Source organism: Mus caroli, chromosome 17, assembly GCF_900094665.2.
Source record: "Mus caroli chromosome 17, CAROLI_EIJ_v1.1, whole genome shotgun sequence".
In the NCBI taxonomy this organism is placed as follows: Eukaryota; Metazoa; Chordata; class Mammalia; order Rodentia; family Muridae; genus Mus; species Mus caroli.
The window spans coordinates 66,614,086-66,638,481 of record NC_034586.1 but is presented as its reverse complement, the minus strand read 5'-3'; the positions used below and the strand labels follow the sequence as shown (position 1 = coordinate 66,638,481).

The 24,396-nt window shown below is 43.5% G+C and overlaps 1 protein-coding gene across 16 annotated transcripts in view; it reads right to left on the bottom strand.

Annotated features, from left to right (window-relative positions):
• The window catches only part of Dlgap1 (DLG associated protein 1), an 826,285-nt gene that overhangs the window by 145,990 nt on the left and 655,899 nt on the right, over positions 1 to 24,396 (bottom strand). For all 16 annotated transcript variants that reach the window (XM_021186024.1, XM_021186022.1, XM_021186023.2 and 13 more), the window contains 2 exons: positions 23,149 to 23,326; positions 18,043 to 18,283 (listed from right to left, as the gene is read on the bottom strand). In XM_021186024.1, the coding sequence (XP_021041683.1) occupies positions 18,043 to 18,283; positions 23,149 to 23,326 (419 nt within the window). The remainder of the gene's footprint in view (positions 1 to 18,042; positions 18,284 to 23,148; positions 23,327 to 24,396) is intronic.

Sequence of the window (24,396 nt, the reverse complement as noted above, 5' to 3'; positions counted from 1 at the left end):
TCCCCTCTCCCCTTTCCTTCCTCCCTCCCTTCTTTCCTCTCTCCTTTCTATCTTTCTGTCTCTCTGTCTCTCTTTCTCCCTCCCTCCCCCTCCCTCTCCCCCTCCCATCCTTCCCTCCTTTCTTTTTTTTTTGAGTCAGGGTCTATCTATGTAGCTTAGGCTGACCTGGAATTCACTGTGTAGCATATGTTGGTGTCTAACTTGTGGTGACCCTTCTGCTTCGGCTACTTAAATCATAATTACAGGCGTGAGCTAACGTGCCCACCCTCTCATGTAGATGTGATGGAATTGGATTCCTCTGTGCATTCTCGATGGTTACACCCATAGTGGTGCCCTGTGGTCCCTGATACCTGTGTTGCTTCACTTCTGCAGGGCAAGAATCATATTTTCAATGAAATCAAGGAAAATCTTTGGCTGGTGGACAGGGGCTCCTTGGAGTTGGTTAGGAGGGTGAGGGCTGCTGTTGTGATGAGTGTTGGGACCTAAGTGGCTTTTAGTTTTTCTTCCTGCTTCTCAAAGAAGGAGCAAATCAGAAGGAGATGCAGCCATGGATGAGGATAAGGCTTACCAATGGCAGTGGAGCCAAAGATGCAGCTGACAGTACCTGGGAAGAGGACTCAGAGCCCTGGAAAGCGACTTAGGCACAGCATTTTGAAGGCTTTCTCCTGGTTTTCTAGTTGCTAGAAGGAAGAGGGGTGACACTACAGATTTTAAGGATGACAGCACAGCTCGCCTGTTATAAACCTCTCATTCTTGTGATACCTTAAACTTGGGGAGCTGTAATTGGGTCAGATATCATTTACAAAGAAACAGGACACAAAAACTTTATGAAGTAGAATTGTTTTATGACTTAACTCAATAAATATCTGGCAGGTACCCACACTGGGCCCATGGTGGGAAGTACCGTCCTTTAGATCAATCAGATGAAGATAGATTTGCCAGTAATGGTAAGAGACCTAAAGAATACCTGTAAGGAAACTCAAGTCTCCACCTGGCCCTAAAGAAGAATGGAAAGCTGCAGGTTCACCCAACTCCTCACCAAGCTATCCCACCTCGTTCTGTCTACCCATCTCCAGTTATTTACTGAAGACACCGATCAGTGCTCACCTATGACTCGGAAGGATGGGTTCTAAGAACCCCATCCTTGTAATCAGTAATCAATCAGCAATACTGAGTCAAGATTTGATAAGCTGGAGTGGAATTCCCTCGAAATGCCAATGGAGCTGAAAGAAATGGCATCAGTCAAATGTGCGAATCCTGCCATGATTCAGGGCGGGGGAGGGGGGTCAGCAATACCTGAGCTCTGGCACCTATTCAGTTTGCAGAGAACATGTACTGGGTCCCGTAGGGCTCTGCCTTTATAAAACAGCAGTGTGGACACTGAGGACTTAGTATATGAGAAGGTGGAGTTCCTACATGTGGTATTGGTAAGCAGCAGGGTCCCTTGCCAAGCTGCACATGTCTACAGCCATGATTCTTACCGTGTTGGGCTTCCTCATTCTCTCTCTCTCTCTCTTTTTTTTTTTTTCGAGACAGGGTTTCTCTGTATAGCCCTGGTTGTCCTGGAACTCACTTTGTAGACCAGGCTGGCCTCGAACTCAGAAATCCGCCTGCCTCTGCCTCCCAAGTGCTGGGATTAAAGGCGTGCGCCACCACCGCTCGGCGGCTTCCTCGTCTTTAACCTGAAGCTTAGCACAGGGCAATGCTCAATGGTTCCCAGTTTGGAAGATAAGACAGTAGAGTCAACCTTCTGTCGCTACAGGTTCTGTACCATTGAACTATCTGGACAAGGATTAAAAAAAAAATATTTGGTAAAAGATAATGTTGCTTTTGAGCAAGAACTTTTGTTGTCATTATGTGCAGTATTAACGATGTGTCTCTGTGCGGACATGTATGTGTTTGTGAGGTGCAGGTGCCCTCGCAAGCCAGAAGCTTCAGATTCTTGGTAGCTGAGGGAGTTACAGGTAGGGTTGAGCTGTAAATTCCCATCTATGCTGGGAATAGAACTCAAGTCCTTTGTCGGAGCCATCTGTGCTCTTAACCATCGATCCATTTCTCCAACCATTGCCATTATTTCCTAAGCATAAAAGTACAGCTGTCCTTACAGAGCATTTGCCCAGTTTTATTGGTGGTGCTGGGGGTTGAATCAGGGCCTGTGGATGTGTGTGTGTGTGTGTGTGTGTGTGCTTTCTCTCCCTGAACTACACCTCTAGCTGCCCCATATATTTGCACTGTATTAGGTACTTTGTCTTCTAACCATCTAGGGATGCTGGAGTAAGTGTGTACGTTATATGACAATAACCACTCTTTCATAGAAGGAGTCTGGGTATCTGTGGGCTTGGTGGTCTTGAGAACAGAGGGCTAACACTATTTGACGTATGTCTTTTCTTCTACTTCTCTATCTTCCAGGCCTAGTTAACGCCAGATACAGAAACAGAGTGGGGACAGAGGAACACCGTCTCTGAAATCCAAAGAGTCAGTGCAGGTCAGACTTTGGTTTCCTTTCTAAGTCAACACTCAAGCAGAGGCAGAGATCCACTAAGGCTGAGCTCTTTCTGCCAGCCTCTGAGAAGCCCAGATCATCTGCTCAATTGTGCGGTAGAGGGAGTGACTCTCCCTGTGTCCTTAGTTTAGGACACATGGCTGACGGTGTGGATGGATCCGTGCTTATCTGTGAATGAGTACCCTACAGCTCTTCATTTTATACCAGGAGAGACACTACCGCTCACACGCTCTCTCGTCTCATAGCTACAGAAAAGAGAGGGTACTTAGAGAAGATGATAAGAAAGGCTTGCAGCTCGTGGCCCTGCTTGGTAAGTCTAAAGCCTCACTTTCTCATGTGAATTTCCAGAGTGGGCATTTCACTACCTTTGTCCTACCCACTGCAGAGGAATGTGGGTCTCTCCCCCCTCCCCCCGTGCCCCCCCCCCCGTCGACACCAGTACCATCACCACCACCACTACCACCAAAACCTTGACAAAAAGAGGCAGGAATTATAGAGCTTATAGAGACCAACCCAGATGTTTCTATATAGTTCCTAGGAAATCTATCAGATTTTTTATTTTTTATTTTTTAAAGACAGGTTCTCAGTACATAGTTCTGGCTGTCCTGGAACTCACTATGTAGATCAGGCTGGTCTTGAACTCACAGAGGCCTGTCTCCATCAGAATGCTGGAATTAAAGACATAAATCACCATTCTCTGCCTCCATGTTTGTTTGTTTGTTTTTAAATCTGGTACAGATGTCAAGGTTCTAAGCTCTGAGAACACAGTAGTCAGAGAAGTTCTCCCAATAGGACTCACATGGCAGATGCCTTGGTGCATCCAGGAAGTGTCCTGAAAACAAAGAAAGCATCCAAAGGCACAGGAGAAAATGTGGGTGGGACTCCAGTTAGAGCTGGGAATGGGGGTGATGGGAGCTGGGAGGACTGCAGACCCAGGAGGCAGCATTGTTAGCCTGGGAGACTGAGGTGGGGGTGGGGAAGCTTGCTGGCTGCAGGGAGGTCAGAACTGCAGCTTTGTGGGTGGTGACCTGTTACAGGGGTCCTAGGGATGGGCACTCACAGCAGCAGGCTGGGAAAGCAGGCCGGATGAGGGGCAACAAGGGGCCAGTATGCTTGGAAGAGAAGGGCCCAGAAACATGCCAGAGAGCTCAAAGAAGTAAGAGGGACACAAAGGACCTGGCCTGGCAAAGGCTTGGTCCTTGTACACATACAATGACTTCAGTCACAAAGTGTGCCTAGCCAACCTGAAATGAAGCATCACTTGGCTTGTTTAAACCTGACTGGACGTTGCTAACCGAGGATGATAAAAGTCAGAATAAAAGTTGGAGGAGATGATGTTCTCCCCCCCCCCCCATATACAATGATTTCAGTGACAGCTTGCTTTCATCCCAGGTGTGAATCAGCCCCGTACAAATGATAAGAATCACACTAAAAAAACCAAACCAAACCAAAACAACAACAACAACAACAAAAAACCCAGGTGAGCCAGCCTGTCCATGGAATGTTTATGAGGAGTGGGTCCATGGAACAAAGAGGCAACGTAGACAAAAGTAAAGACAGCTACCTACATGTGACCAGGTGAGACTATCTATACATTAACTACCTGAAAGTGGTACCGTAAGATAGAAATCCATCTGACTGTGATCATGTGATTTTAGGATAGGGCGTGAGGGTGGGCTCTTGGGAAGGAGGTTGCCAGGTCAGGCCAGAAAGATCTCCCTCTCCTCCTGACACCAAAGGTCTATATGTTGCAGACTTAGCTCTAGCCTGAGAGGTGGTTGGAAGTCTTAAGAAGAGGGGCTTAGTTAGAGAATGCTAGGGACTGCTGGTGTAGGGTTGGGGTACCCCTTTCTCCTTGAGTCTCTTTTTATTTTCCAGTTGCCATACGGTGAACAGTCCCCTTGAAAACCTTGCTACAATGTACTGGGCTGTTGTCTACCCCAAAGGCCATGTGAGCATACACGGAAACAGTGAGCCATAGTAGACCTTTCCATTGATGAAGCTGGTTGCCCCAGGCATTTTGGTATAGTGGCAGAAAGATGCTACTATAGGAATATGCATAGAGGAATTTACACACATACACGCACACACATTATATATTCACACAAAGGAATATATATAGCAATATACATTCTACTGCCCATGTCTATAGATTCAACCAAGTAAACCGTTTGTCATTTGGCCTGCATGTTACTTAACAAATAATAAGAACACATGCACAACTTGGGTAGCACTTATACCGCATTAGGTGTAAGTAATTCAGACTTAAATGAAAGCATATTGGAAGGTGCGCATAGCTTACATGTAAACATGATCCTGTATAATATATATAAGGTAAGAGACTTGAGTATGCTCCTTGAATGGGTGGTTACTCGGATAGTGTTGGTGCTAGAATCAGTCCCCAAAATACCTAATGTATAGATACCATAGTATATGATATGGATCTGAAGAATCTATAGCTCTCAGGATCTGAGGTTTGGTTCCCAACAGGCTCTGCTCTAACCACTGAGGCAATAAAGCCATTAACCGAACGGGTTTCCCTGGCTTCCACTGCAAAGTCTTACCAGGGTGTAAGTGCTACCCAAGGTGTGCATGTGTTCTTATTATTTGTTAAGTAACATGCAGGCCAAATAACAAATGGTTTACTCGGTTGAATCTATAGACATGGGCAGTAGAATGTATATGGCTATATATATTCCTTTGTGTGTATTCCTTGTGTCTCCCGTTCTTCTGCCTATTAGTCCCCAAAGAGGTCTCCTGAAATATCTGATGCTGTCATTAAACCTTCATATTATCACATATCTGTGTGATGGGTTTATTTCTCCCAACTAGTCAGTGCGCTCTGATTTAAGCAGGCTCGCTGAACAGAACCAGAAGAGGCAGATCTGGGCACTGAGGGCAGCATCTGGAGTACAGTCAGGCTTCATTTGGAATCCACGGAACTCTTGCTGTTTTTCCTTTTCTCCCATCCACAACTGCAGCAGCTGGGCTAGTGTGACTAAAAGCCCCTGTCTCTGACGGGATGTGAAGATGGCAGGAAAGAGAGAGGTGAGGGCAAGTCTGATGGGAGATGATGGAGTTGAAGTCTGTGAACACAGTATTCAGGGAACAGATATTTGAGACACAACTGGGAAGATTTGGCAAGCCAGGGGAAGGTTTGGCTTAGGATGGGAGAAAATGTTCCAGTAGCTTGGAATTGTGAGTATGTGTTATTACCTCTTGGGATGAAATCAGGTATATGGTAGACATGGAGAGATCTGTTGTAATCAGCAAGCAGTCGGCTTATAGCTGTGTTTACACTTCCGTTCTTAGAACGGAGACTTTGCTTTGAGCCCTGGCCCCACTCCCCATTTTAGCCCGTGCCACATAATAGATTATTTGGCAGTTCACCACCAACTGTGCTGGGTGGCATTTGTGTGCTACTAAGTCGTGCTATCCGTGGGACGCCTGGTGTGCTGCAGATGTTCAGTGGGTGGCCGCGGTTTGGCTGTCTTGCAGAAGGCTCAGAACGGATAGATATTTTCAGTCAATCATCAGTTACTTTTCCGAGGCTATCCTTGAGCCTCTGAAACGCATGCCATCAGAAAATGAATGTATGGGGAATCCATAGAGGAAGGCAACTTTGAAGTGACTGTCCATTTTGAATCAAATGGGAAACTAGAGGTATCCGGCATCCAACCCTGTGCTCAACTAGCCATTTGCTATGGAAGCATTGTAATGCCTGAAGTGGCTTCTCAGAGAATGAGCTGATCTGGGTACTACAGGTCTGCCAGACCCACTGTTCTAAAAATAAGATTTGTTTTATTTTCAATTATGCATATGTATGCTAATATGCACGTGAGGATGTTAGTGTGTGAATGCAGGTGCCTGTAACACCAGTGGGGTTGGATGGGGTTGGATTCCCCCAAAGCTGAAGTCACAGGCCAGACTCTGCTTTCTGACAAGACTCTATCTCAAACCGCTAGGATGGAATTGCCTGTGTTAGCTCTCCCCAATGAGGTCTCCTCTTAAAGCCAAGAGGTCATGAAAACATGGTTCTATACATGAACACCCGGTGCTAATCGTGTTTTGGCCTTGGTCTCCTAGTTGCATTCTGTTTATTATATTGTTGCAGACAGACATATTCCACCTCAGGATGTGGAGGTGCTAAAACAGAATGTGGGGGATGGTAACGGGCCTGTGGGGGATGGTAACTCATCAGAGTGTAGAAGCAATGAACCTCAAATAAAAGGGAGTTTCCTGGGAAACTCATGCTGGGAACAGGCCAGCTCTGGGAAAGAGATGTTACACAGCTATAGGAAGAGCTGAATCAGTGGTGGGTAGGGCCACGCCTTGACCAGGACCACTTAGATGTGCATATCCTTGACTCTCTAGTGTTATTCCTGGACCCGGAAGATGAAGGCAACATTTGGAGGAGTTGTCGGATTTCTTTGTCCTTCTTCCCAATGTGAACACATTGAAGAAATCTCTTTGTTTTCTGCTTTATACTATGATTATTATTTTTTTTTATTATCTTAGAATATTAGTAGTTAAGAGAAACAACCAGGCAAGTATGTTTCTAGAGGGTATCTTCAATTACCCTGTCCAGGAACCAAACTCAAGAGACCTTAGCTAGTTACGAATTATGAAAACTCTCCTCCTCCTCTTCCTCCTCCTCCTCTTCCTCCTCCTCTTCCTCTTCCTCCTTGTCTTCCTCCTCCTCCTCCTCTCCCTCCTTGTCTTCTTCCTCCTCTTCCTCTTCCTCCTTGTCTTCCTCCTCCTCCTCCTCTCCCTCCTTGTCTTCTTCCTCCTCTTCCTCTTCCTCCTTGTCTTCTTCCTCCTCTTCCTCTTCCTCCTTGTCTTCCTCCTCCTCCTCTTCCTCTTCCTCTTCATCCTTGTCTTCTTCCTCCTCCTCTTCTTCTTCTTCCTCTTCCTCCTTGTCTTCTTCCTCCTCCTCCTCCTCCTCCTCGTCTTCTTCTTTCTCCTCCTCTTCCTCCCCTCCTTTTTCTCCTTCTTTTTCTCCTCTTCTTCCTCCTCCTCCTCTTCCTTTTCCTCCCCATCTTCCTCTTCCTCCTTTTCTTCTTCTTCCTCTTCCTCCTCTTTTTTATCTTCTTTGGTGTTGTGTATTGAACCTAGCTCTTGGAGCATGTAAAACATGTGCTCCAAGAACTTCATTTAGATTGGCAGAATGTGGACACTGATCTTTATGATAATGAAATGGGTCCATATCTCAACTGCATGCTGGCTATGGGAATCCACACCAGTGATAAAATGTGAGTTCCTCAATCCCACTACATCAATATCACTGTCCTACTTTGGTATCACAGAACTCTCTAGGTTCATAAAATGTTACTGATGGAGGAGACTAGGGAAAGTTGTAAGAGATCTCTGCCTTTTTTTTTTTTTTTTGCATTTTCCTGTAGATCCACAGTTCTCTTTCCCTCTTGCTCTCTCTCTTTTCCTCCCTCCATTCCACCCTTTTTTTAAATATTTTTTATTACGTATTTTCCTCAATTACATTTCCAATGCTATCCCAAAAGTCCCCCATACCCTCCCCCCCACTTCCCTACCCACCCATTCCCACTTTTTGGTCCTGGCATTCCCCTGTACTGGGGCATATAAAGTTTGCAAGTCCAAGGGGCCTCTCTTTCCAGTGATGGCTGACTAGGCCACCTTTTGATACATATGCAGCTAGAGTCAAGAGCTCCGGGGTACTGGTTAGTTCAGAATGTTGTTCCACCTATAGGGTTGCAGATCCCTTTAGTTCCTTGGGTACTTTCTCTAGCTCCTCCATTGGGGGCCCTGTGATCCATCCAATAGCTGACTGTGAGCATCCACTTCTGTGTTTGCTAGGCCCTGGCATAGTCTCACAAGAGACAGCTATATCTGGGACCTTTCAGCAAAATCTTGCTAGTGTATGCAATGGTGTCAGCGTTTGGAAGCTGATTATGGGGTGGATCCCTGGAAATGGCAGTCTCTAGATGGTCCCATTCCACCCTTCTTTTTCAGGTCAAGTTTAGCTGTGTGGTTCAGACTGATCTAGAGCTTGCTGGTTTCCACCTGTCAATCCTCCTGCCCCAGTACCATGATTACTAGGAGTAAGAGAATACATCATCATACCAAGTTCAGTTTATGGCTAAATAAAAAGTTTGATACAAAAGACGACAGAAAAAACCTCCAAAAACAATAATAAAAGCAAACATTTAAAGTCTCATTATCCTCTGGCCACAGCTAACATTTTAGAGGAGAGAATAAACTTCCTCTTAAAATGAACTGGGTGTGGGTGGGTGGGTGGATTATATAACAGAATTACTGAAAGTAGATGAAAAAGAAACCCAAGGTTTGTCTTAAAGAGACAGGGTGCTATTTCTATCCAGGATTTCAGATGACCCTCTGTGCTAATGAGCTTCGATCCATACCCAAACCAACAGCTAGTTATGCAGCAGACTGATGGTACTGCCGTATGTCTCCTCGAAGTCATAAAATACTCTAGGCATAAAAATTAAAACTTGACAGTGTGTCATATTTTTGGAGATAAATTGAACTAGTTATTATGCTCCGTCACTTAAACCAGAAATTACTGAATTAGTATTATCAACATTTGCCAGCAACGCTGATAACCAGAGGGAAGAGGCATCAAAGCAGCGTGCACGGCCAACAGGTATCAGCTGAGAGCAAAGGAGCACCCCAGAGCACTCGTGGCCACACAGACATTTAATTGTCATTAAAATAAACACGGGAGCGTTTCATGTGTCAAAAGGTTGAGACAACGTTTTCAGTCAAGGCCATCGAGGGCTTCGAGGCTCACCCAAAGCAGACCGAGAGTCACATTGGGAGGAATAACAGAAATTCAAAACCTTAGACCTTGATTTCACCACCTGGAGCTACGTACACTGCGGTCAAGGAGCTTTAGAATGCTCTGTATTATCAGCACTAATTATAGGTGTGGTTCCCAACTGAGCTTCCTTGGAGCATTTGTTAAAACTCATTTTGATTGGACTGGTCCAATCTGAACTGACTGACCATGGACTGACTGACTATCTATGTATCTATGTATCTATGTGTCTAATTATCTATGTATCTATCTATCCATCCATCTACCATCTATCTGTCTGTCTATCCATCACCTATTATCTCTTTATCTATCTGTCTATCTATCCATTATTTATCTATCCATCCATACATCATCTGTCTATCTATCCCTCCATTATCTATCTATCTATGTATGTCTGTCTATCCATCACCTATTATCTCTTTATCTATCTGTCTATCTATCCATTATTTATCTATCCATCCATACATCATCTGTCTATCTATCCCTCCATTATCTATCTATCTATGTATCTATCTATCTATGTATCTATCTATCTATCTATCCATCCATCCATCCATCCATTTATCTACCTGCCTACCTGCCTGCCTGCCTGCCTACCTACCTACCTACCTACTTATCTATCTTTGAAAGTTGAGGAGAAACTTATTTATTTTGAAATCATTTAATGTGATACAAAGTAATGAGTTTTAATGGCATTTTCTTACATATGTATCATACTTCATTATTTAGCCCCTCTGCCCCGTCTCCTGCTCTCATGTCTTGCCTGTCCCTTGTGTGAAGGCTTTTTTTCTAAAAAAGTAATTTTCTAAGAACTGGCTTATAGGCAGTTGATAGAGTATCTTCCCAGCATCTACAAGGCCCTAAATCTGGTTCTAAGCACCCCATAAGTGCTGTGCAGTCAAATGCCTACACCCCCAGCAATCTAGAGTTAGAATCATAAATTTAAGGTCATCCTTGGCTACGTAGTACATTGGAGGCCAGCCTGGGCTACAATGAGACCCTGTCCCTGCTGTCTCAAAAAAAGCTTCTTTTATTTTAAAATGATGTCTAGCGATATATAAAAGTAAAATGGTGAGATTTTAGGTGCTATACTTTTCAAATTACTATGTTTTTTTTTAACTTAGAAATTGTCTGTCTGACAAATTATCACACTGAAGCCTCTAATGTACTAATTTGTGTTTTCTGACCTTTGTAACTGAGTTGTCTTGTGTCTTTGCTTTCTAGCTCAGTAACGAGATCCTTCATGTCAGGATTAAATTACTATAGGACTTTTTTTTCTTACTGAACACTAGGGCAGAGAGACCCTTGGCTTTTTCATCATCCACAGAGCAGCATTTGCCACCTGCTTGGTTTACATACTTTGGCAGAGATTCATTTTTCCCAGTCTGTGCTGCCTGGCAGCTCTGTGGCTAGGTGGAGATTGGACATTTGATCTTTAAATTCGTCATACTATCAGCACAACAAAATATGATAGGAAAAATTAAACCCAGAGGGTATTTTATTTTTATAGGCTGTTTCTTTAATCATTTAAAAATTTCTCTATTTTTAAACACCTCCAACTTAAACTTTAAACAGCCATTTCACAGGAAAAGCAACACGAGACACGGTGGCAATAATATGTGGGCAAACATTTTCTTTTTGTTTTGCTTTGCTTTGCTTTTTTGTTTTGTTTTGTTTTTCAAGACAGGGTCTTACTACGTAGCTCTGGCTATCCTAAACTCACTATGAAGACCAGGATGGCCTCAGACCCATAGAAATTACTTGAAATATTTTCTTTATAAAAGAAGGCGCGGGGGGGGGGGCTTTTCTCTGCCTTACTGTCTGGAGAGTGTCCCTGAACATAAGTGCCTGTCCTTATCTGAAGAATGACCTTGTGAAGACCTGCTTAACTCAGCACCTGCTCTGGCTTCCTGCCCACATGATTATTAGGTACGTACTATAACCAATTAGCCCTTTCCACCTGGACCCTAAAAGCCCTTATATACCCTATTTCTGGAACAATAAAGTTGAGCTGTCTACTGAAGCTGATCCCAGAAGTTAATCCGTCGGTACTCACAGCCTTTGGAACCCTGCCTGACCCCTGTTCCTTTTGTCCTCATAGGTTGATGGTTGACAGACTCCCAGGAGAAGGGAGAACCACACTGTATGATGAAAGTAATATCACACACAAGCCGTAGGTCTTTGTAGTGGGTTTGGCCTAATGCTGCTTGTATTCTAATGTTAATTTGGGTCCCCCAAATTTGTTTGCACAAGGGGGCCCACTCGTAAAACACAGAGAGACCCTGCTCCCAGTTAATTCTGATTGGTAAATAAAGATGCCAGCAGGTAATAGCTGGGGAGGAGCTATTTAGATGGAGTTTAGGTTTTTCAGGTTAGAAACCATGAGGAGGAAGAAGGAAGCCATGATACCTTAGAAGAACGTGCAGGGGGGTGGGGACAACCAGAGTCATCATGTAAAAGGGCTAAGAGAACATGGCCCAGAGAGCTGCTCAGTTGGGTCAAGAGTAGCCAAGACGGAGCATAGAAACTAGTAAGTAGTAACCTGGGATTATCTGCAGGAAGTGGATTCTAACAGCACGGAGGTTAGGCAGTTACCCAGCTATTGTGTAGCTTAAGGCAGATCAACCTATAAAGGCTGTGTGTCTTTCATTTGTGAGTGTAAATGGTCAAAGGTAGGAAGGATCCCTGTGCCAGGACTTATTAAAATATTCTTACTACTGGTATTCACTGAGATTTCATGATGTAACTATGCAGTTGGTTCACAGTGCTTGCGCCAAGTATCGTGTGCTCCAAGTTACCTTTGGTCATCATCGATAAACTAAACCAGACGGAGAGCTCTGAAGTCAAAGCCGAGGTAGAGGTCTTCTGATGTGCCATTTGCATAGTGCTCACTGACTAATCTCCTCTGAGCCTTGCTTCATTTCTGGTCACTCCAGAAGCCCCGTGGAGCCCTTCACTATTTGCCCACAGTTCTTGCTGAGCAAAGGCGCACTCTTGCCTGGCAAGATAAATAAGGCACGGGCGCTCCCCTCTCAGGACAGGACTTAGATACTTTACCCAGGCGAGATGAGAACATCTGGTTCTCTCCAGATTTTAAACTATGCTTTGTGTCAGCCAGGATGTTTGTACTTTAGTGATTTTTTTTTTTTAATATTCTAGAGGAATTCCATCTCAAGTGCTCCAGAGACAAACGGAAGTCAATGTGAACTCTTCTCAGATAGACAATACACCAGGATTGGGTTATTACACAAGTAGAGTTGGCTGCCCCAGACATTTTTTCTCCTTTTTGCCTAAGTTTTCCAAGGTGTGTGTGGGTAGATGTTCAGTTTTGTGTGGAGAGATTCCAAGACAGAAACATCATTAGCAGAGAACAAGGAACCCGGCCAGGCAATATCCAAACATTTATGACTTGATTTTTATCTTGAACAGAATACAACTAGGGCCTTGTTGGGCAGGCTTCTGCTCGATATCCAGCCATGCGCTCCTGAACTTTTCCCTGGCTGCTTTATTCAAAGTTTATTCATTGACTTAGTGCCTGGCAGGACAAAGCAAACTCCAAGATCTGAGACTTCAGTAAGCTTGGTGTGAGTAGCTGCATTCTAACCCCATTTTACATACAAAGAAATTTACATTAAACTTAGACTCATGCAATATATCATTTGTAGAGCAGGGATCTGCAGGCGCCAAGAGCTATTTTCTGGAGACCTGGATGGATTATCCTGAGTTTGTGTCCACCTGGAGCCCTAATGCTTGCTGCTGCCACTTCCTTCTCCTCCTCCTCCCCCCTCCTCTTTTTCCTCCTTTCCTCCTTGGAACAAGGTCTCCTATGTAGCTCAGTCTGGTCTTGAAATTGTAATCGTGTCTTAGCCTTTGAAGGCTGAGATTACAGGTATGTTCCAGTACTGCTTTTTCTTCATCTTTCTCCACACTTATCACCATGTTTCTGACCCTGCCATGCAGCTACACAATCGGCTGTGATGTCCCATTTCTCTCTATTCAGGCTCCTGGCATCATCGGAAGTCAGACTGCACTCAGACCCCGAGCACCTGGCTGGATGTCACCTTGCCTAGCTAAAAAGAAGACCCACCCACCCTTAAATGCACATCACCTCTTTGGTGTACCCTAAAAGAATTAGGCTCAGTATGTCACTCTGTGGAGATGCTGGGGCTTTTTTTGATCACCAAGCTCTACTGTTACCAGGAACATTTGGGTAAATGAGGGGAGAGGGCTTGCTTTTCTCAGACAGGAAGTGGACCATCCCACTGTTTCCTTTTCCTTTCCTATCTAGCTCTGATCTTAACCAACAGTGGCTCCTATAAAACCCTGGGTAGGTTTATTCCTGTTGATCCAGTTCTGCCCACCTCCCTGTCTTCTCAGTCTATGCTGCCCACTATTCCAGTCTCTACACCCGTGAGATCCAACTTCTTTAGACTCCACATATGGGTGTGATCATCTGACATCTATCTATTTATGTCTGGCTTGTTTCCCTTAACACAGGCAGGAGGGGAAAGCTATAATGCCCCAGAGCTCAGCAGGCTGCCTGTAACATAGACCAGGTATTGTGTACTTCACAACAGTTAGAATACTGTTTTTGTTTTTGTTGTTTGTTTATTTTTGGAGACAGAGTTTCTCCGTATAGCCCTGGCTGTTCTACAGCTTGCTTTGTAGACCATTTTGGCCTTGAACTCAGTGATCTCCCTGCCTCTGTTTCCCATGTGCTGGGATTAAAGTTGTGCACCGCCATGCCCACTTCAGAAGAATATTCTTATCACAAAGAAAAAAAATAATCTGTTTCATGGGGGAGGGTGGTGGATACACTCGTTGTTACAACTGACGACAATATGCATTTGTATCAAAGCGCAAAGAATTATTAAAAACGTATCCAGTCTATTGGATTGAGAGTGGTCTGGGTGACTGAAGTTATTATGGGCTCAGAGAAGATGTGATTCTTTCACAGACCAACTAGCAAGTTAACAAATCAGTGGGAGCCTAAAGATCAGGCCCTAATTCCCTGATGTCCTGTGATCTGAGCAGCTGGCCTCATCTCTCACCACTTCACTGCATCACGAAGGTCCCTGCAGCTGTTAGGGCGGGTCTCTTCTGCACAGCTCTTCCATGTGGCATAGGAACCTTTGGGCTTTATGGTTTGGCTCAGCAAACGCACATAAAGGGCAAGGCCGGGAGAGAAAGGATCAGCAGAACATTTTGTTGGTCATGTTAAGTGTTAAGATGGATAAGAGATACAAATCCAAGTCTTAGCCCATAGACTGCTGTTTGGAAAAAATGCCATCTGTTCCTAATAGCCGATGACACGCAGGAAGCCTGTCTTCCCAACGGAGGACGTGTGGCCAACATGGACCCTGTTGTGAGTGTCTATGAAATGAGAGAGTGTGAAATGTAATACCAGCACATACTGGATAGGTTTACTCAGAATCCACTGTAACGGTTTTCTTGAAGCTGTTTATTTTTCCATAATGTTTAGTCAATGCTTGGTTGTTGATTGAGAGTAAAGCCAACGGCTACCTTGTGTGAAAACCTGGCAGGGTACACATGATACACATCTCTTCCTCACTCTGACTGACTCGCAGAGCATGGAGCCTTCCTGTGCACATAGCTGCAGGCAGGTGGATGTCGCCTGCATTTAGGATGGGTGAGGCGGTACAGTTGTCTCTGTGGTTTTCACTTATTCTTTCTGTTCTGGGAAGGCTCCCATACAGACTCCCCCCCCCCAGTTCAAGCTCCCAGCGTCAACTCAGAGCCTCAATGGTACAAGAGGAGACAACCTCCTAGGCAACACCCATCTTCTAATAGTCTTGTTGGATTCCAGTGAAGACTCAAAGACTCCAAATACTGCCACAGTGTAGGTGTTTCCATACAAAGTGGCAAGAGATAGATAAACTTGGGGTCTTTAAAACATCAGGACCATCAAATACCAGACTAGGCCACAGGCCAGAATGTCATATACTGCTGTTCCTTATGACCAAGCTAAACCTAGCAGGGTTTGAGATGGGCACACAGTGCCAAAGATGAAGTCATCTGCTACCAAGGGAAAACCTAACACATGAAATGTTCTCAGTGGCCCTTCAGTACCAGTTTAGACACCCCACAACCTGCCTACCAGAATCCCAGCATTTGTGCTGAGCTGACCAACAGTCATTAATGATACAGGTCATACAGTGGAGCAATGACTTATCAGCTTCTGCTGGGTAGCTGGAGATAATCGCCACTGGCTTGTGGGTTATAATAACATTGTCTAGGTCACTTCTTAGAAATGGGGAGCCTGCTTTTGCTAAAAGCATTGACTCTTTCCTACAGCCATGGCTACCTGATTTCTAATAATTAAATTCTATTACTAAAATGGGTTAAAAGGTCTGGCATCCTCGTCTCCATATCATGTTTGTTCCTTTGTTGCTACAACCTTTGAGTCCGACTCCACTCAGCTCTGTATTTGGCCATGTTGATCTTTTGGGAAATGTTTTGTCCCAACCCATAGTACAGGGTGAATCTTGTCTACATCTCTCTGGAGTAGATATGTTTATTCTATCTTGCCCTTCCTCTCATCAGCTCAAGCATCCACAACCCCTCTTTCTATCATAATGGCGAACCAAACCATGTAGCCAAGATGCAAGCAACAGATGGGACTTACAGTTCTGAAAATCCTAACACTAATGACTAGTCCCAAGAATGAGGTATATAAATGCAGGCTGTTGTATCAATAGCAGGAGTAATGCAGCTTTAAGTCTCTTCCTGATTTGCAAATCCCAAGGGCAGAACAATTTGCACACAAAAAGGAAAATACTCATTGAAACCCCACACCATAATCAAGTGATGCCCACCCAAACTTAGCCCACTCTGAAGACATTAACAAAAGGCTGACACCTCCTTTGTTCAAGCAAACCCCATGGTCATCTCTGAGCCATCTGGCTGAAGTCACTCAGAAGGTGAAGTCCCAACATTTAGCCTTGCCTATTCTGTTAGAGTCTGTGGCTCAATCTCATTTGCACTGATCACATGCCACAAGATCCCAGGGTCTGGTTTCCATCCCTGTCCAATGTTTGGATTTCTTATAAAATCACTATCAATCTGGAATTAACTAGAAAGCCTGGATTTTATTTGTCAACTTGATTGTCTGAACTCTGGAGGGTCTCCAGAGAGAGAGAGAGAGAGAGAGAGAGAGAGAGAGAGAGAGAACAAAAGGTTACTGTGTCTGCATATCTGAGAAGAACTGATGTGGTGAGTGCAAAACTCCATCTGCTAGTGACAAAAGCTACAAACTGTTCTGCTAGTGACAAAAGCTACAAACTGTTCTTCCAGGTGAGCAAGCCACTGCCAGTCAGAGTCTGCTTGCTACTTTGTGTCAACAAATTCAAGAACCGCTCCTTCTACCGTTCCTCCCTAGCGCAAGTTGACCTGGCTCAGAATTATTTGAATTTAAGAAGTGAATGGCTGGCAGGTGATGTGCTTGTTAAGAGAGAAATGGGCCCAACCCTGGGGAAAGGTTGTTTAGGGGTGGGGTGGGGGATGGGGGACACCAGCAGACACACACAGATAAGCTGTAAGGAAGCAGACCTTCAAAACCACACAGGCAAGTCCTGTCATTACACATACAGAACGTACAGTGACCGAATTTTAAAAGACATTATTTGGAACATTTCACAAATCACCTCTATTTCGTTCATGGATATTGTCTGACACTGCTCTTGGAGAATTTCCCATCAAGTAAGGTATGTGGAACCCACTATATTCTGTCTGGATATTAATGGCCAGGGTCACGGTGCTGAGCTTGCTGCTAAGATGTTTATTCTAGAAGCATTTTTTGTTGTTGTGTTGTTTAGTATGGCTAAAAATATCTTTGTGTTTTTATTTATCAATTTATTATTTATCAGTCATTTATTGATACCATATCCTGGTATAAATGTTTCTAATTCATCTATCATTACTTATCTTGACCCTTACGTTTGATGGTGTCCGTGTAGAATTACTTTATTGGAGTTAGGCTGGATTTAATCATAAAGTTAAGAGGGAGGGGTTTTCCTCTTGGCGTTCAGTTTTTATATAGTCACATATAACTCAGGGCTGTATCGCTATGCAGGGTCTGTACCATGGAGGCTAGGTAAGCTTTTCCAGGCCTCTGAACCTAGAAACTGGCCATAAAAATACACTTCCCCTGCAAAAATCATTGTTTAGAGTGAGAAACTTTACATATGGCAGGGTTTAAACCGATGACATAAATCTACTTTTTGATGTAACAAAATATATAAGTGCCTAGTTAATATTACTGGTCCATCTATCCCTTGCCCCTTTAAAATTTATTTATTTTTAAAAATTTTAGCAGGATATTTTTAGGTCTCCTGGGAGAGTCATACCATGACCACCTTGGCATAAAGTAATAAATTTAGAAACAGGTGGTTTTTTGTTTTTGTTTTTTTTGTTTTTGTCCCAGCCCAGAGCTTGCTAATTGAGAATCTGAGTAGGGTGAGATCAACCAGAGGATGCTGGGCTGTCTCTCCCAGACCACAGCAGCAGCTGTTCCTGTGGATTCTCACATGGTGGTGGAGGGAAGGATGTGTAGGAGGGATGGGTAGAGCTAGGTATGGAACCTGTCTTTCTGTGTGGGACATAGGTGGCATTTGTTACTGTTAACCATGTGACTACACCAAGGATGCCCATTTCCTCAACAGCTGCTCGCAGCTGCGGCCAGGCTGGAGCCCCCAAGCTCACTCACCGGTGCTGCTCTGGATGGTCCTCACGGTGGTGGTTGTGCGTGGAGGGGAGGACGACCTCAGCGACACGCACTCGTCGTCCTGGGAGCAGCCCTTTTCGATGGCCCGCACATAGCTGTGGCTCCGCATGCGGAAGCAGCCAGGCAGGGGCAGGTCCAGCGCTTCCACCGCCTGCGACTCCAGCTCGCTGAACACAGACTCGCACACGGATTCGAACTGTCCGTTCACCTCCATCTCGCTCACCTGTGGGAAGCCACAGGGTGGTAAACACCTGGCCCTCAGTTCCCCACCAACATCTCCAGCTCAGCATCTGGAAGCTTCATTCCCCCACAAGAGCAGCAGTGTTTATGTGTCATTCCAACGTGTATCTGTCTTAGTCAGGGTTTTTATTCCTGCACAAAACATCATGATCAAGAAGCAAGTTGGGGAGGAAAGGGTTTATTCAGCTTACACTTCCACATTGCTGTTCATCACCAAAGGAAGTCAGGACTGGAACTCAAGCGGGTCAGGAAGCAGGAACTGATGCAGAGGCCATGGAGGGATGCTGCTTACTGGCTTGCTTCCCTTGGCTTGCTCAGCTTGCTTTCTTATAGAACCCAGGACCACCAGCGCAGGGATGGCACCACCCACAATGGGCTGCTGGACCCTCCCCCTTGATCACTAATTGAGAAAATGCCTTGCAGCTGGATCTCATGGAGGCTTTTCCTCAAGGAAGGTTCCTTTCTTTGCCCTGTGCGTTCTGGATAATTCTATTTACAGTTTCCTGTTAGTTAATGTGATAACTCTAGCTTTTGTCAAGTTGACACACAAAACCAGTCAGTACAGTATCATTTCCTTTATGTCACAGATGGTAAGCAAATGGCATGTAGCTGATAAAAACGATGACATTTTTTTAAGGAAGAGAGCTTTGGGGCTGGGAAGATATCTCAGTATGTAAAAACTCTTGCTTTTCAAGCCAGAGGATCTGAGTCGATATGTGACATGCGGTTGGTTACATGTGCTTGTAGCAGAGGCATGGGGCAACTCCGGTGGCAGAGACAGGCTGTTCCTGATAGCTCATTGGTCAGCCAGCTTAGCCAACCAGGAAGCTCCAGTTTCTGTGAGAGCCCTTGCTTCAAAAACACAAAGGAGAGAGCAATAGAAGAAGACTCCTACCCCTTCCTCGGTCTGGAACACACATCTGCATACCTGGGTGTATCTTCTACCTACCTTCTTCAAAGGAGAGCTTTGTCTCTAGGACAGTGAAGAAATGCAGGCTGGGAAGGAAGATTTGCCCAGTGCGTTCTGGATAATTCTATTTACAGTTCCCTGTTAGCTAATGTTTATTTTGCATGACTGGAGACAGAACTCACAGTCTCTTCTGGCTCTGTACTCCAGCCCCTCCTTATTGATAAATGGGAGTTTTAAGAGCAAAGTTCATTGGCTCGAGGTCAGAGTCCATGTCAATTTTTTAGCAACTGCTATTTTTGTAAATTATTTTACTATGCCTTTTGAAGTGACTAGTCTGTCAAATCATTTCAAGGTTGACTGAAGTTGAGTGCACAGTATGAAACATGCATTTTTAATTTTATTTTGTTTTGCAAAATATATACTTTGCTAAGATAGGCTAAACCCAGATATGTCAAAAATCTAAAAAAGCACTATCAAGATTTCAAACTATTGTCAAGTTTCACTTTTCATTAAAAAAATCCATAAATTTATCCTTATTATTAATCAATGAATTAATTAATTGACTCTTTATGTAGTCCTGGCTGTCTAGGAGCTCTCTATGTAGACTAGGCTGGCCTTGAACTCAAAGAAATCCTCCTGCCTCTGTCTCTGGAATTCTGGATTAAAGATATGTACCACCAGGCCTGACCTCATCCATAAACTTTTTATAAATACATTTATGAAGATCTTTTAAAAAATCAGATAATTAACCACCACCACCACCACCACCAGATTTTATGGTGGTGAACATCTTAGGTAGAGGCAGGTGAGCTCTCTGCCTACTCCTCTGAGGCAAGGTATGTCTTTAAACCTAGTAGTAGCATTTCCGCAGCTGCCACCAGCAAGCCCCAGCTCTCCTTCTACATTTTCTCAGTTCAGAGCTGGGGTTAGAGACACGTGCAGACTGCACGGCTTGTGACATGGGTGTTGGGATTCAAACTCTGGCCCTTACAATTGAACATCCAACACTCCTAATAGCTAAACTATCTCTCTAGCCTTCTGAATAGGTAGAGCTTTTAAAAAGTTAATTAATTAGTTAATTAATTAATGAATTAATTTTGTGCATATGCATGTGTACACCTGTGGGTGCCTGTGTCACGGTTGCCTGTGGAGGTCAAAGAACAACTTGCTGGGCTGGATTCTCTCCTTCCACTGTGGCTCAGGTATCGAACGCAGGTTATCAGGCTTGGTGGCAAGCACCTTTACCCAGTGAGCCACCTCTTTGGCTCAGTCATTGAATCAGAATAGAAGTTAAGGATCTGCAGGGGTTTGTGTGTTTTATATATGACTCACTCAAGCCTGAAATAATTTCAAAACAGTTTACTTATGTATGTGCTCATAACTACAATTTGGTTGAGTTTTTTCCTTTCAAGTTTTGTAATAAATATCACAAAGAAACAGTGAAATAGCTATCCTTGTTCAAGTTGCAGACATGAACCTTGGGCGTCTGTCTTTCCAGAGGGTTAATATACTGTCTCTCCTAGTTCTAATAAAACTCGACTCATACAGCAGACATAATTCTGTAACTTGCTTTTATTTTGCTGAATCGTCTAGGCTAAACACACATTCTTAATAGGATTGTCCCTTATTCTACACAGGCATAAAAAAAAAAACCCAAAGGAAATAAATGTCTAAGTTAATAAATAATAATAACCAAATATCCATGGAAATACTAAAAAAAAAAAAAAATCAAGAAAGGACATTTCCAAGCTACCTCACAGCCCTTCGAATGCCTTATCTTAACAACAAACCGTCTCTAATCTCCACTTTAAAAAGTTTTGTTCATCCAAGTGTAAATCCCTGGGCTCATCAAAACCAATCTGATTCAGAAGTTTTGAAGGGATCAAAACTAGAGGCATCGCCAGCCTCTAATACATCATTTATTTAAAAAATTAAGTTACATTTATGTTTGCATGTATTTATGTACATGTATGTGTATATGGGTTATGTGTGTGGGTGTGTGTGCCAGAGCATGCACATGCTTAGAAGACATCTTGCAGGAGCCAGTATGTAAGTATCCAATTAGTATTTCTTTAGATTGTATTGTGTTAAGAAGGTTTTATTTTAAATATTGCTATGTGAGTTTCATAAATTGCTAAATCATTTTTGGGTTGCAACTGGGACACTGTGTAAAGTGGTGTTAGACCTATTTCTGCTGTTTATTTTTTGTATCTGTGTGAAGTGGTGTTCTCAGCACCAATGGTGGCCCACTCTGAAAAACACCTGCTTTCCTCTCAGCCCTCCTATCAAATATTCAGTCAAGGTCTTTAGCAGGACAATTTACTTTCATCTTTAATAAATGCTACAATTAGGGCTGGAGAGATGTCTCAGTGGTTAAGAGCACTGACTGCTCTTCCAAAGGTCCTGAGTTCAAATTCCAGCAACCACATGGTGGCTCACAACCATCTGTGATGAGATCTGACCCCCTCTGCTGGGGGGTGTCTGAAGACAGCTACAGTGTACTTAAACATAGTAAATAAATAAATCTTTTAAAAAATGTTACAATTAGATGTATGCTAAAGAATTGCTTCAAAACAAATTTAATGCTCTATCATCAGTAAATCTGTACACCTGGAGTTTCATGAAGAAAAATTTCAAGCATAAAGGGCTCACATGTTCAAAAAGTTTAAGGAGTCCACAGGAGTCTAATTCCTTGGTTTATAACATTTTATTTGGATTCTTCTTCAGAGCCTTTGGTGAATAATGTCAGATTTTAAATAGGAGCAGAGTACAGTGTGCTTAAGCTCAACACTATTATTCTCTCTCTCTCTCTCTCTCTCTCTCTCTCTCTATATATATATATATATATATATATATATATATATATTACTATGTGAGAGAATAACTCTCGCAAAAGCAACTCCATTTTGAAAAGTCAGTATTTATGGTTCAGTGACTTTGAAGAAGAAACTGTTCTCTGAATAATGACAATGTTGCAGCTGTAACAGGAACTTTGAAATTGTCCTTAAAGATAATGTGTTATTTGAAAGTTGGATATGGAGCTGGAAGAATGATGTATCATTAGGACTCTGTTAAGGACAGTTACTCTTTCTGTTTTTTACTTAAGGCCAAATGACTACCCCGTGAAATTGCAGCGCTTGACCCAAAGACATTAGTCTTTTCCATGCCTGGTATCTTAGTAAACTGTAACTGGGAAGTAATGTCCCAAAGAAGGTCATATCCCCAGCACAGAGACCTGAAGTGGCCAGCTGAACAGCACAGAGCCCTGCTGGGGGGACATGCCATGTTTTCCTGTTCTGAACACATTAGAGTTATAAAGTTATCAATGTGTATAAATTTTTTCACAAATTTATTTTATTTTTTGAGACAAAGTTTTATCATCTAACCTCGACTTTTCTGGAACTTACTATGTAGACCAGGCTAGCCTCGAACTCATAGAGATCTTTCTGCCTCAGCCTGCTGAGTGTGGGATTAAATGCATGTGTCACCATACACAGCTTTATAAAATATTTTAAATTCACAGATGCGTTCTGTGTGCAATTCTTGCCTCGATGACATGCTCTAAACTGTAACTCTTTTAGGATGACGTTTTTGTCAGTGATGTCTTCCCTAGGCATGGCCTCTGCAAACAACATTGCAGGTAAAACCTTCTCTATCAAAACCATCCTGAAAACTAGCTGGCACCTACCTGACCAGGTTATGAATTTCCAAGGATTCCCTACTTGTGTCTCACCCATCTGCAAAGAGCCCTTCCTCTCCTACACCATCAACACCAGGGGCTTGCCGGGGATGAACAAGTGGCCCACCTGCAGCATCAGGCTGCACTTTTTGCCGACTCCGCCAATGGTCTATGCGCTGAGACCACTGCTGCCACACCCTTGCCCTCTCCGTCCTCCCTGAAAACAGCGCGAGGCCACGGAGGCTCTGAGAGCGCTCACCTGACTTATGGTGCTCATGGCGCGCATGTAGCTCTCGTTTCTGGAGCGGAACTTTGGTGACGTGAGCAAGCCTGCAGGGTCCAGGCTGTCCAGGCTTCTGTTGATGGAGACTTCACTTACAGCCCTCAGGTAGCTGTGACTCCGGATCTGGAGTTTGGGGGAGTGTTCATTGGAGATCCTGAAGAAGAACAATGGAAGCGTTTGGGTGAGTGTTCACAGGAGGTCCTGGAAGGGTCATACTCAATGGGGACAATGATAAGCCGTGGCTGTCCTTCGTGCAGGACTTTTAACACCAGGGCAAACACTACCGATTTCCATGATTACTAAAGTTCAATATGGCGGCTCAGGAGAAAAAAAAAATCTTAGTTTCTATTCTTGTTTCCTTTTAAATTAAAATGTGTGTTAATTGATACAGTAATGTTATGTAAAACATAGGGCTTATGGTGTGATATTTTAGTGTATATATTTAATAAATGATTAGATAAAAAGAACTGACCTAACCACAGCTTCAAACGTTTATCATTTCTTCATGCTGGGAACATTCAAAGTCCTCTCTCCTCCCCACTTTAAATGTACATTTTATGGTTTTCAAACATAACCACCTGACTATCCCACTGGACATTAGGAGTTTTTCTTCCTATTTAAGCACACCTATGTGTGCCTTAGTCATCTTCTCTTTATTCCCTTCCCACTCCCCCAGCCCTCTGGTGTTAGATTCATGATTTCTATGAAGTCAACTTTCTAGGCACCCATGCACAAGTGAGAATGGGTTCCATTCACATAGCCACAAGAGATACTTTTCAGTTCCTTTATAATAGCTGCCTAATGTTCCATGGTGTATAGGCGCTGTGTGTTTTCTTTGTCTACTTTTCAGTTTATGGATTGACATCTAGGTGGATTCTAGATGTTAGCTAGTTTGAATGAAGCCATCATGAATATTAGAAGGTTGACGTCTTTCTCAACGTACTATACATAGCCAGTGGTATAACTACTAGCTCCTGTGGTAGCTTTATCTCTACGCTGATGAGGGGTTACCATATTGTTTTCTGTGATGACTGTGACAATGATTTTAAATTTTCACTAACAGAGTATGAGACTTTCCCTTTTATTCACAAAAGGAAATCATTCCCCCCATTAAGACAGGGTATTCTATTCAACATTGTACTTGAAGTCCTAGCCAGAGCAATTCGACAACAAAAGGAGATCAAAGGGATACAAATTGGAAAAGATGAAGTCAAAATATCACTC